This window comes from Bactrocera dorsalis, chromosome 1 (genome assembly GCF_023373825.1).
Source record: "Bactrocera dorsalis isolate Fly_Bdor chromosome 1, ASM2337382v1, whole genome shotgun sequence".
NCBI lineage: Eukaryota > Metazoa > Arthropoda > Insecta > Diptera > Tephritidae > Bactrocera > Bactrocera dorsalis.
This window is the reverse complement of record NC_064303.1, coordinates 92,900,688-92,914,044: the sequence shown is the minus strand read 5'-3', so window position 1 is coordinate 92,914,044 and position 13,357 is coordinate 92,900,688. Positions and strand designations below refer to the sequence as shown.

General features: G+C 37.2%; 1 protein-coding gene across 7 annotated transcripts in view; it reads left to right on the top strand.

The window, feature by feature from the left end:
* Window positions 1-13,357, top strand: part of LOC105223499 (protein cappuccino) — a 128,245-nt gene that overhangs the window by 111,030 nt on the left and 3,858 nt on the right. For all 7 annotated transcript variants that reach the window (XM_011201235.4, XM_029549178.2, XM_011201238.4 and 4 more), the window contains one exon: window positions 3,098-3,258. In XM_011201235.4, the coding sequence (XP_011199537.2) occupies window positions 3,098-3,258 (161 nt within the window). The remainder of the gene's footprint in view (window positions 1-3,097; window positions 3,259-13,357) is intronic.

The following is a 13,357-nucleotide window of genomic DNA, read 5'->3' as shown; positions in this document are numbered from 1 at the left end:
TAGACAGCCAAATGATGATAAATCAAAGCGGTTAATATTGCTGTGGCCTTGTGAAGGCCAGGGTCTTATATTATAGTTGTTATCTCTACTAAAAATATCAAACTTGATTTATTTTTCTTGTAAACTGCTTATCTGCTGATTGAGCACTAAAACCAAATGCACTTCTAATGCAATATACGTGTTATTATTCAACAATTTTCATGCTCAAGTAGTTAGTTTTAGTCTTCTGATAAGATTGCTCAAAGGAAGTTATAAAGTATAGCTAAATGAACTATTACAAGTACTAGCTTTTGAACTGTTATTTGAACACAATCATTACTTTATTGTTTAGCGCCATTTTATTACTTTCAATTGCCGGATTTCTCATACTACTTTTGACTTTTCATAACCTTATTTAATAATTTCAAAATTTTTTAAGATTATTCGTTTTTTATATGGCTGAATCAGATTTTAACTGAATAAAATGTGAACGACTTCCAACAAAAATTGTTCCCGGAAAGTATCTTCAATCTACCTCAAACTTAATTTTTCAACTTCCTTTTCTATCGAAAGAGGGTTATTTGGCTGTTCATACAACTTTCGTTCCTTCGTTTTAAATAACAGGCTAAATGAGTTCCCTGATTTCTTCTGATTCTACATATAAGACATATAAGACTACAGTTATTTGAACATTACCAAATGTTTTGCACACCTTTTAGACCTTATTACTCTAAAAATTATATTATTCTTCTTCTTTGGCACTACAACCTCGGGTCGGTGTGGGCCGAGAACGCTAAACTTCGTCAGTTCCCTCTATTCTTTGCGAGTTCACGGCACATCCCAAGTGCAGACAGGTCGCTATGCACTTGGTCCTTCCATTGAATGCGTGGGCACCCTTGCTTGTCTGTCCACTCATGGATTTCAATTCGAGTCTAAGGATCTTTTCGCTGGAGCGTAATCTTTCATGCGAAGGACATGACCTTGCCAGCGCTTGCTCATTGAATTGTTAAGCGCTTAACCATATCCATGTCGCCTCATCGTTGTTCCCTCTTCTTCGATACTCATCACTCACTCAGACAGCCTCAAAGATCTGCAACTCTATTAATAAAAACTATTTCGGAATTTTACGACGTTTTCACCCCGTAAAATCTATGTATAACTTATTAACGTCCAGAGTATAAAATTATTACTTTAATTCCAAAACTCATCTAGCTTTCTTATTTTTAAAGTAGTATGTGTAAGATAGAACGGCTGTCTGGCGACGTATCTTTAGGTGACCAATTCCACTTTGACGAAAATTCCCTCACTCTATTATTTCCCCTTTGAGCCACCTCATGCTTCTGATGAAGTTCATCAATACAAAAAGTTTTATCTGTACAACTTCCGAAAAAGTCGTCAAGAAACCCGAAGACCGATAGTTGCGATTATTTTCTTATACTAAGTCTTGCATTCGCATAGTTGATATTATATAGTCACTCCTTTTCTTCCACCTACTGACTCCTTATAATTACTATAGTCATTATATGATCTCCCTAATCCCAGGCTCAGTTATATTTATAATATATTTTTCCAGTAAATATCTACAAGCTGTCAAAGACAAATAGCAGTCAAAGTAAATAGTTAGTAGTGCCTAGCTTCATTTTCTTCACAATTACCAGTGATATCACCATGACTGGAACCAATTGCAGATTTATCTTAAAATAGAATGTTAGATCCACCAAAAGTTCATGGCAGCCTTGCCTTATCTTTGATAAAACCTCAAGAGACTTTAGTGATTTCATGTTTTGGACCTGTTAAGTGGCCACCAAGATCGTGTACGAGTAATATTGTATCATACCGTTAGACTTTTTCCTCTGGGGATATGTAAAGTCTAAAGTATTATATATGAGGACAATCCCGTGTCTCCAGTTAACAGTTGAAATGCTCTAACGTGTCACCGAAAATTGGACTCAACGAATGGACCTTTCTTTAGAATGATAAAAAAAAACATTCCCTGTTAAATTTGAAGTTTCTGTTTCTTTCTTTAAAAAAGTAGGAAAGTAGACCGAGAAGGCTTTCATTTATTGCTGTGTGCTCCGCTGTTGAAGATACTGCAGTGGTCTGGTAGACGGAAAGCGATTCTGGTATCTAGTTTTGCTGAAAAGACACCACCTTCCACTTGATTGAAATTTGGACTCATCCGTATGGATATTTGCGTCCCTGTCTACTTCGCCCCTTTCAAATTCTCTGGAAGGGAAGGCTATATTAGGGACCGAAGTAAAGTTGAATTGCTTAGGATTTCGAAAACCCGTGGTTTTGCGTAGAAACGTCGATGTAAGTATCATGGAGTGCCTCCCATTACAGGTGACTAATAGGGAGATTCCCTAAGTCTATTAGTTGACTTCGCTGGCAGTCGCTTACAGAACACGTCTGTGGCAATAAATGTAAAATTAATTAGTGCCTGAATTGGCATCGTTCTAAGCGCTCCACTATTGTATATAATAACTGATTTACGAATGTTTTGTGTAGAGCTAATTAGCTACATATCCAAGGCATTAATCCTGCTTTGGGCCCCATCATCCTTTTACAGCTGGAGAACGCTGTAGCTGCTTTCTTAAGCCTAGTGTCTAACTTAGCTTTCCATGAAAGCTTCCAGACTAAAATTATTTCCAATTGGCTTGCCTTACCTCGCATTATTAGCCTGTTACCATTTATTTTAAAAATTTATATTTTTTAAATTTCTTGTGCCTTTCTGTATTCAAAATCTCATTCAAATATACATAACAGTTGTTCTCAAGGTAAACGAACTCCACTATCTTCTATTCTTCGAATTTTCTTGTCACAATTTCAAAATATTTTTTCTCAATTTTATTTAAAAGCTTTACAGAAATAAATAAAAAGGCTCTCTTTAAACAATTTTGTAATAATTCAATGTGTGAGAGCGTCTATTTTGAGATAATCTATATACCGTTACACAATATGGTAGCGTTCTTACAAATGTTGCACATGATCTATAGTTCCTACAAGATAAGTGAGTGAAAGCGGTCATAAGGGAGAACAGAGAGACAAAATTTGTTTTGCATTAAAAGAAAATAAAGCTTTTATTAATAAGAATTTCAACTTTCCTTTTGCTCCACAGGTCAAATGCTCATGAAATGGCTGATTTCATCGCTGCAACAATCGGGCAGTAATCTCAATGAACAAGACTTGAATAATCTAACAATACAGTATTGTAACAATCTAATCAATGTGGGTGTGTTAAAGCAGATCTCCGAGGAAACGGATATTAAAAACTTCAGTGTAAGTATATAAATGACATAACTCAAAAATTGAATTTGTAAAATGCAGGCGCGCTATAGACACCATTTAAAGTCGAACTGTGTAAAGTTTAATGCATATTAATTACCGTTGACTCTGAAACGAAAACTAAGTTGTGGAAAGGAGTAATGGCAAAAAGTGAACGAAAATAAACTAAGAACTGAAAAAATACAAAGCGCAGCCAACACTTCCTGCTACAAATTAAAAATTGATATTCCAACGTTCAGTGACTTTTGCCACTGCACTTAGAAAACTTAAGAAATAGCAAAAAATAGAAAAAACGGTACTTTTAAGAATTAAAAAACTTATCAACTCCTTCAGCGTGAGTGAGCCATTGCTACAAAAATGCAAAAAATTCAAAACAGAAAACAGAAAAAATAAAGAAAAATACAAATCCTTTGCGAGAGCAAGAATGCAACCAAACTTTTCAGAGTACTTTGAAGTTGTCAAGGCAGGCGCACCACCACCGACCGGCCAGCCAACCGACGACTTAGTTACTTGCCTTCGAGTGTTTTGCACTTCCTACAGCTTCGATTCATGCTAAACTATTCACACAACAGCAACGAGGTGCGCTCCAATATTGAGTAGACATAATTTCTACCGATTTAGGGTTCTTCAAATTATGCTTAGAGTTTGAAAAAATATTAGAGGAAAAGCAATCATTTGCTTCAAAAACATTTTTTTCCAACGAAAATTCCATCCGACTTACAGCAGATCAGTTACTAATAGAAAGATCTTTGGAACTCGGAATCCGATATTGATATTTGCAACTGACACATTCCATCCTGATTAAGTTTGGAAAAAATATATCAAATTTTTTTTCTGTCGATGATCGGATCCAGATTTTTCGAACTCGAACCTCATATAGAGATTATGCAACTGACAAACTCCATTCTGTTAAATTTTTGGAAAAAATATATCACTTTTTTTCAAAAAAATTTCTTCCTATCGAAAATCGGAAAGGATTTAAAAAGATGAGCTTCTAATTGAAGGATCTTTGGAGCTCGGAACCCGGTACAGAAATTTTTCTACTGACGAAATCCATCCTAGCTATGTTTAATTTCCTCCAAAAACATCAAATCAGTTACTAATTGAAAGATTTTTGGAACTCGGAACTTTATACAGACAAATTTCAACTGACAAACTCTATCCTTTAATGGAATTTCAGAAAAAATATTAATTTTCTTCAAAAAAAAAAATTCCATTGAAGATCGGTTGTTGTTCCATCTTTGTATTCTTAGTTTCGACACGGTTCATTTTCATTATGAGCCACATTCCTAAACTCAAGACTATTCGTTTAGTTTTCAATTGCTTACCATCAAGGTGACGGTGATGTATATATGAGTATTTTGGCTCTGCTTTCGGAATAATCCGAACTTCTATGCATATACTTAGATTCCAAGGGGAACACTAGTACCTTTCTACTAGGTCACCTGTCAAGTCGTCTAAAGATAAGCACCAACCAAACTCGGAAATAGGTGATTACAACCTGACAAGGTTGAAAAGTACCATATGTACAGGAACCGGAGGCAAATTTCAGCAAATCATGGCATTTTACATAGTCATACACCAACAAAGCCGATTGGGCGGCATGGAGTTGGGGACTCCGGAGCACCTAATTCTAGACTGCACAGAAATAGGTAAACCCAGTATTAAAGTTCTTAAATTTATATATACCAAATGGATCTAATCCCCGCAGTAACGTCCAGCAGGATCCTGAATTTTTTTAGTGTACTAGGCGTTTGTGAGATCGGGTGAAAGGGGAGGACGAAATTGAAGTTCTAGTCGAGGCGACTAATGCCACTTTATAGCCTTTTCGTACAGGAGTTATTTGATCAATTAACCAGCCTTTGCTCAGAATTCAAATGGAAATGAAACTGAACTACAACTCTACGGGTTGTTGTCCACACTGTAAATTTAGTTGAGTTTAACTCTGAAGGTTTCTGTATATGCTATAAATTTGGTTGAGTGCAATGCTAAAATAGCAATCAATTGATGAATTTAATCATTAGAAAAAATAATAACTAAACAAGTATAACAGCTGTTCATTTACGGAGTAGTAAATTAATTTGGCTGTGAGAAAAGCTTATTAGAATGTTTTCGCCTGAAACTATTTGCTTTCATCGGGCAGTGCCGAGTATATTGCTGACTTAAAGAAGCTTTTCACAACAGCTATGCCCTAATCAGAGGCGGCTGTAAGGAGGGATCTATTTTCAATTTGTCTCAAAAAACAAGCAACGCTCTTCAAGCATTTCGACTTTATATTTTTTGATTAGAGGAGCCATTCTGAGGTGCTTTCCTTACTACTGAGATCGGGCAGACTTTCTTTTGTATCTGATCAACTGAGCTGAGCGAGCTCACAAAACAATAATTCCCTTTACTTCGTAAAACTCCATTTACTGTGGAGCGCACCTCGTCGAAGAGTTATGACAGTTAAGCGCGCACAGAAACTTAGATAGCTTTAGCTGCAAAAAAAAAATACGAAAACGGTCACAACGGCTATGAAAGGCTTGACGTGGGCACGGTTGTTGTTGCCAGTGTTGTTGTTATTAAGTGTCATTAACAACTGTGCCCAGTTTCAAGTGTCAATTTTTTCCGAGCTACCTCTTTGCTCCTTCAAAATTGTTTTTCTTTTTATCATTTTACTCCTTTCATTTTGTTCTATTCCATTTTATTTCGCTTGATAACGGTACTTTTAATGCAAATTCATTGAGTGCAACGCTGCATAGTCGCTTTCAATGCTTCAGAGCGGTCGAAAAGCTGAATCTTAAAGAATCCGAGGATTTTTTGTCGCAGATTTCAGAGCCACAGAGTTCAGCAACATTTCGACTCGTCGCTTACAACAAGTCTGTGTTGATTTTTGGCGCAAAAAAATTGCATTTTCCATTTTAGATTCAATCTAAAGAAATGACTTCGGTGCTTTGCTTTTAGCACTTCCTGAAATGCACGCAATTCTTAGAGTGGTTAAGACGAGACAGTGTAAATTTTGAACTGGACAGTAAATAAAGACCGACAGCTTGATGAATGCGCAATTATTAAAATGTCTTCGAGTTTTTCGCTTTACAAACTGTGGTGGATAGAGAGAGAGACCGAGAAGCAAAAACCAAATATATGTCTGAGTAATGTAATTAAAAGTTCGAAAAGCGTAGCTGAGTTTTTATGTGTAAGACTTTAATACCGAACTTTATTCAATTACATGCATTTTTATGCGATAAGATTGGGAGGACAAGCTTCGATTGCCATCGAAAATGATTATCACACAAATTATATATGTTTAGCACGATTACAACTTTCTTAAACTCCCTTAAACCGCCACAAAGCCCACACAAACTGGCGCCCACTTCGTTGTGGTGGACACCGTGTACAGGTGGCTAGAACTTCGCTTTCGTTGGCCCGTGTGTTCGCTTGGTGCATTCTTCGCTAACTCAATCGATTACATAGTCAAGCAACAAAGTTAATAAATCAAATGACAGGTGACTTCACGCCAATTTAGTCTGTTGGTCTGTTGAAATAATTAGGAATACGTGTTCTAAGTTTTTCATTGGCCCTTTTGGCTTTTATCACCGTTAAGCGTCACGTAGACACAATAAAAGAATAGCGTAACTTATTTACAGCTGTTAACATCTAACTAGTACAGGAGGGATAATGAAAGCCGTTAAGGTGGCAGTAAAACGTGGAATATGCGGCAGGGATTTGTAAATGAAGTAGGTAAAAGTTAAATTAATAATTAAGCAACTTGACTCAGTTATAACAAAAATTACGCTTAAATAACTGCAGAATGTTAGAGCCAATATGTCATTGTGGCTGTTTCACTGAACTTTGTCTTTGAAGGTGCGGAAGTTTTGATGCTAGACGGAAGGGAGTAAGCTTAACAAACAAAATTTGTGGTTTTACAGCATCGCTTAAATTCTTTAATGCAGTCAATATCTAAGCTTAAACAAGGTTTGTTGGAATAGTTTTAGAGAATGCTAACGAGGTGACAAGCTTTACCATGATTGTTATTCACTTCTGATCCTGGTGCATAAAATCAACGGAAGTGTTATTGGTTTCAACTGTATGTTTGTTACTGATATTCTTTTCGTTTTTGTACAATGGAACTAAGCTCAAATACAGCGTGCACAAAAGTGGCGAATCGAAGAGGGGTTTTTCTTCTTAATGAACGTACACACTGCTTATGTGGTTATAAGAAAGAGTGTTTGCGCAAACATAAAAATCATTTCTTAACCCAAAAAACGAGCAGAAACTAGCAGAAGAGAGCAAAAGTTGAGAACGAAAAAAGCTGAGAGAGTGATATTACTACGAACAGAAAATGGCGACTAGGAAGAATCATAGCCTAACTAGTGCATTCGTTGGATTTTTATGCACTTATTTATACGAGTATCCATATTGCCGTGGAGCTCAAACTGTTCGTGGTTCCATATTCTTCGATATTCATCGGTCACGCGGAAGGATGAAAAGGTCTTGTAAAGCACATATCACTCGAATGCTCCAATTACTTTCTCGGGTCGTTATCACCCATGTTTCTGCGCCGTATAATAGGATGGAAATAATGAGTCTTATAGAGCGTAATATTTATTTGTCGAGAGAGGGATCTACTTCTCAATTGCCTACCGATCACAAAGTAGCAACTGTTTGCAAGGGCTATTCTGCCTTTGATTTTTAGGCTTTATTTATTGGTGGGATTTATGCTGGTTCCGAGTTATACAAAGTCTTTAACGACGTTTTCAAATTTATAGCTGTCGACAGTGACGTAGTTCCCAAGACGTGAGGAATCTCTTAATTTGGCCTCCAGGTGCTTTGTCTTAACCTCGTTCACTGCGCCTGGAACAAAATGCACCTACCGCTCTGTTATTGCCTACGATGTCAATATCATCTGCGTATCCCAGAAGCATTGTACTTTTATAGCAGAGAAAGTAGCGGATCAGACTGGCGACATTTACATTGAAAAATACGCATGAGAGGGAATAACTCTGTCTAAAACCTCGCCTGGTACCGGACGGTTTGGAGATGTTCTTTCTGATTTTGACAGAGCTGATGGAGGTGACGTTGAGTCATTCTGCATAACCACATTCCACACATTTCACACGAAGGCCAACATTAGACATGGCGTCAAATATGATGCTTCTATGCTGTCGAAAGCAGCTTTGAAATTGGCAAAACCGCGATGGGTATCATCTGTTTGTGAAGATTTTTTTTTTCAGGATTTGACGTATTGTGAAAATCTTGTCTATGGTGGATTTTTTAGGTCTAAAGCCATAATGACAAGGTTCTATCAGTTTATTTACAATGGACTTAAGTCTGTCACACAATATTGTTGAAAGAACCTTACATGCAATGTTAAAAAGGTTTATCTCCCTTCTTGTGAGCAGGGCATAGTACATCATATAGTATTCCACAATTATTTTGGATTGTGATTAGAAGTAGCTAAACAAAAATGTTGCTGATGTTCGGGTTATACGCTATGTGGAAAAAACTTTCGTTAGTTTTTTTCTAAATACCGTACAGGCCATAAGGGCACAAAAGACAGTAACACACTGAACATCCAAAACAAGCACTTACAAATGAAAATATTAAAACCAATTAAAACTGTTTCAGTAAAATGTAATCGTTTGTGTTAGATGACAAAGTGTCAAAATGTGAAGAGAAGTGAATCAAACGATTCATGAACTTAACTTCGAATTGCTTCAAACTTTCCACACACGCCAATTCGGTGGGATGTCAGAGTATATAAGGCTTGACCTCCCAAATGCGGGACCGACAGGAAAGAAGTGTTGAATTATTTCCAACTCATCTTCCTCCATACAGATTCGGCAGATGGCATCTGGTAAGATTCCTAATCTTACAGCATGAACGCCAATAGGGCAATGGACTGTTAAAAGCCACACAGCTACGGAGAGACTAACCTTACTGAGGGCAAAGAGGGTATTAGATCTCTTGCAATCCATCATGGCCAAGCTTCCGCGAAGGCCAGCTATCTAGTAGCAGAACACAAGAAGGATAACGGTTCTAGGGTGCCTTTCCTTACTAGCTCATCAGCTTTACAATTTCCTGCGATTCCGCTGTGGTCTAGCCATACCAGTCTTATCACAAGGACACTCGATGCTATTGATAGCGCGGTTAGGCACTCCTTGATCAACCCTCAACGCAATGTTAATGAGTTCATGGCTCTGCTATCTGAGTGGATGGTCACTTCTCTTAACGAGGTTGTACTCCGAAAAATATTTTTGATTTTTTGATTTTAATCCCCTTATTTCATCCCAGTTTGCAGAAAACATTAAACTAAGTAAATTATAAAACGGCAACAAAAATGTGATGAACATCGTACTTTTTTCTCTGAGCTATTCAAAGTTTTTTTCGAATGAATATGTATGTATTTTGCACTTATGGGAACATAATCATAAGCATATACTACGTATGTACGTACGTACATATATGAATGTGTTATATAAAGTCGTAAGCACAGAAATGAATGGGTAAGGCATTTGAGCCACCAGCCACCATCAATAAACACAGTAAATACTCTCTTTCAGCCGTTCAAAGGCACTAAACACTTTTGAAAATTTTTAAAGCGCGCTCCCCGCCCAACCCCCAACATATGCACCACATGCGCTCAGACTTTAAGAGCATCGCGCATAAAAATGCAAATCAAGTTTAAAGGGCAAGTTGCAAGCAAAAAAAAAATAATGAAAATGAAAGAATGAATAAAAAAATCACACACGAACTTTTAATCGCATTTCACACCATTTGTGAAGAGTGTTTACACACTGTTGATAATTTGCACTCTGCAAACAAGTGCACAAACAAACACTACCACATGCATTTGTGGCATGGCGGGGTGTGTGTGCATATGCAACGGTAAATACAAACATTTGTATGGCTAAGTGTATGTGTGTGAAAGTTCAATGCGAAGTGTTGGAGTATGAAGCGGCTGTTAAACCTAAAATGCGCCACAAAAAGCGGTAAACAAACACAGATGTGGACGGTAAATGTGTGTGTGACGAGGCATAACCAACATATATGGATACAAACATACATGGTATGTATTTAGTGATTCTGTATTAGCAATTTTGTAATTGTGAAGTGAGCGACAGGACACATACATATATCTACAAACACACACTCGCATACATATTAATATAAAAATGTATATGTGTGGGTACAGATTTGCACCTCAGCAGCTATTAGCCTTTTAATACCAAGCGTTTTTCCCCTTACACCTTCACACCCTCACATTTTGTTATGCCAATCAACGTTTGGTGACGTTTAACTTTGAAAAAGATTGCATGACTTCATGCAGCTACACAAATATACACCTGCATTTACGTTTATACTAACACATACACAAACATTTATGTTGGAAGAAAGAACAAAACAAGCAAAACCATTAACTACGATTGCAGTGAAGCTGCAATACCCTTCGTAGAAATATTTTTATGGCACAGAAAGGGTATAAAAATATTTTTAATCTTATTTTGCTCGTTCAGTTTGTATGGCAGCTATATGCTATAGTGGCCCGATCTGACACATTCTTTCGGAGATTGCACCATTGCTTTTGGCAATAAAGTGTGTCGAATTTCATGACGATATCTTGACAAATAAAGAATATTTCCATACTAGCACTTGTTTCCGATCGCTCAGTTTGTATGGCAGCTATATGCTATAGTAGCCCGATCTGACACATTCTTTCGGAGATTGCGCCATTGCTTTAGGCAATACAGTGTGTCGAATTTCATGACGATATCTTGACAAATAAAAGATTTCTCCATACAAAGACGTGAATTTGATTGTTCAGTTTGTATGGCAGCTATATGCTATAATGATCCGATCAGATTAATTTCTTCGGAGATTACACCATTATCATACGCAATAACTCATATCGAATTTCATGAAGATATCTTGACAAATAAAAGAGTTCTCCATACAAAGACATTAGTTTGATTGTTCAGTTTGTATGACAGATACATACATATGTATATGCTGTAGTGGTTCGATATCGGCAGTTCTGACAATGAGGATCGTCTTGAGAAAGAAAAGAACATGTGCAAAATGTCACACCTTTACAGGACCTCCGACATTTCTTTTTGGGTGTTACAATCATCGTGGCAAACTTAATATACCCTGTGCAGGGTATAAAAAATGTTTGTAGACACATATATTTTCCTTCACACACACACCTACAAATTTCCCGTTACATATTCGTTAGCGCGCAATATCCTTTACCTTGTGCCGTTGCATATTCAATCCCCTCGGCATTAACAATTTGGCTTGGCAAATTGCTATGCGCTTCTCCGATACTCGAAGCCCTTCCTAGCTTACCTCTTACAACTTCCCTCGCCAGCAGCTTTCATTTGCGCGACGGCTGTTGCTGCGCTCTTTGTGCAATTGTAAGTATGATGTTGCTAATTTTTTCGATTTTCCTCCTTTTTTCTTCCTCTATTTTTGTTGTTTGCTCCTACCCTTTTGCTTATTTCGCGCGACACTTCTGAATTGCAGATTCTTACACTGTCCCCTGTTGGCTTATCCTGGTTGTGATTTTCGAATTTTTTTGTCACAAGCGCGGTACATTGCATAACTCAAGGTAATAGAAGGCAATACCGTTGGAAATGAAATTTAAAAAATTTTTGCTTTTACACACAGTTCAATTATGTTTTTAACAATTTAATTTTCCACAGAAGATTTGAGGTGAATCATACATTGTCAGTGCCGCTCAAAGTCTTGAAGAATTTAAAGTCCTTCTTAAGTAGCAGATCTTACAAAAATAGTTAAAAATCTCACCCCTTCACTTCATCTAACAAAACGTCACGTGTTCAAGAGATGTTCTGAAAACTATATAGAAGAATTATGGCACGTCTGTGTTGGGGAGGATCGGAATATTAGACATTTTTACAAATAATCGGAAGGACCTAGGACTCTACAGCATACTTGACCGAGCTTCTTCTTATAATTCATCAAATGAATGATCTATATTATGTTCTGAGGTCTCTTCAAATGGTTTCGGGACGTAACTACGTTCGGGGGTTTGGCGGATGCGTAGTCGTTTTTCCAGTTCGGAATATTAGACATTTTTATGTACAGGTTCTTGTTATTATCTGCCAAATGAATGGGCCTATATAAAAAAACCGATTTCAAGTTTGAACGATAGGCATGGCATCACCTACCTCGCATATAACACAATTTTCAATGCCATCTATTCCAACGAATATGTGGACCAAAGTGCCTATTAGTGACTTTAACCAAAAATATCGGTCAATGTGCGAAATATATAATTGACATTTGGAGATAACTGTGTTTTGAGAACAGTCTGACTGAATGTCAAGAACTGTTTGAATCGCGTCAATGCTTCCCTGAGCCCGTATGTACCTAATATAAATATTATCGAAGTTTCGGTTGACTTTATGTCGGCCAATATGTGACCTATCTCAATGAAAATGAGAGAGCGTGTTTTACTCATAAGTGTATTTTGGTGCCTAAATTAGATAAAATTTTTCGAAAACTTGTCCTAACATCCATATAACTAATAGCAGGATTTTCAAACTTCCGTCTGACTTTACTCCATATGATTGATGATGATACCTGAAGCAGCTTAATGAAACCACGAGGGCATTGAATTAGAATGTGGCATGTTAATATTATATTGGCTAAAGTAGATGAAATCGATTGAGGATTTGATTGTAATCCATTCACAATTTAGTCGAACAAAGAAGGCGAACACATTCATCATATTTTCCAATACATGCCAACACCTGAAGGTATTTAGCCGGCTGTGATATTTGCAAGTTGGAAAAGTAAACAGTGTTCGATTACACCCGAATTTAGCTCTTCCTTTCGTGTCTTGTTGTCGATTCCTCGATTCGACCTCGTTTTTGCTAAGGATTAAGGTCAGCCTCGGCTGTCATAGTCTTGAGTACTTTCAGAGAGTTTTGGTTTTTTCGATTCCAACAAATTTCCTCGACCTCGTTTTTGCTAAGAATTCAGGTCTTTCGGTATGAGTCTAGAATTGACACGCTGATACCCGTGACATTAACCAAAATGGGTTAAGTCGATCCATAAGATATATTGAGCTCCTCTCCTTTCCCACTGA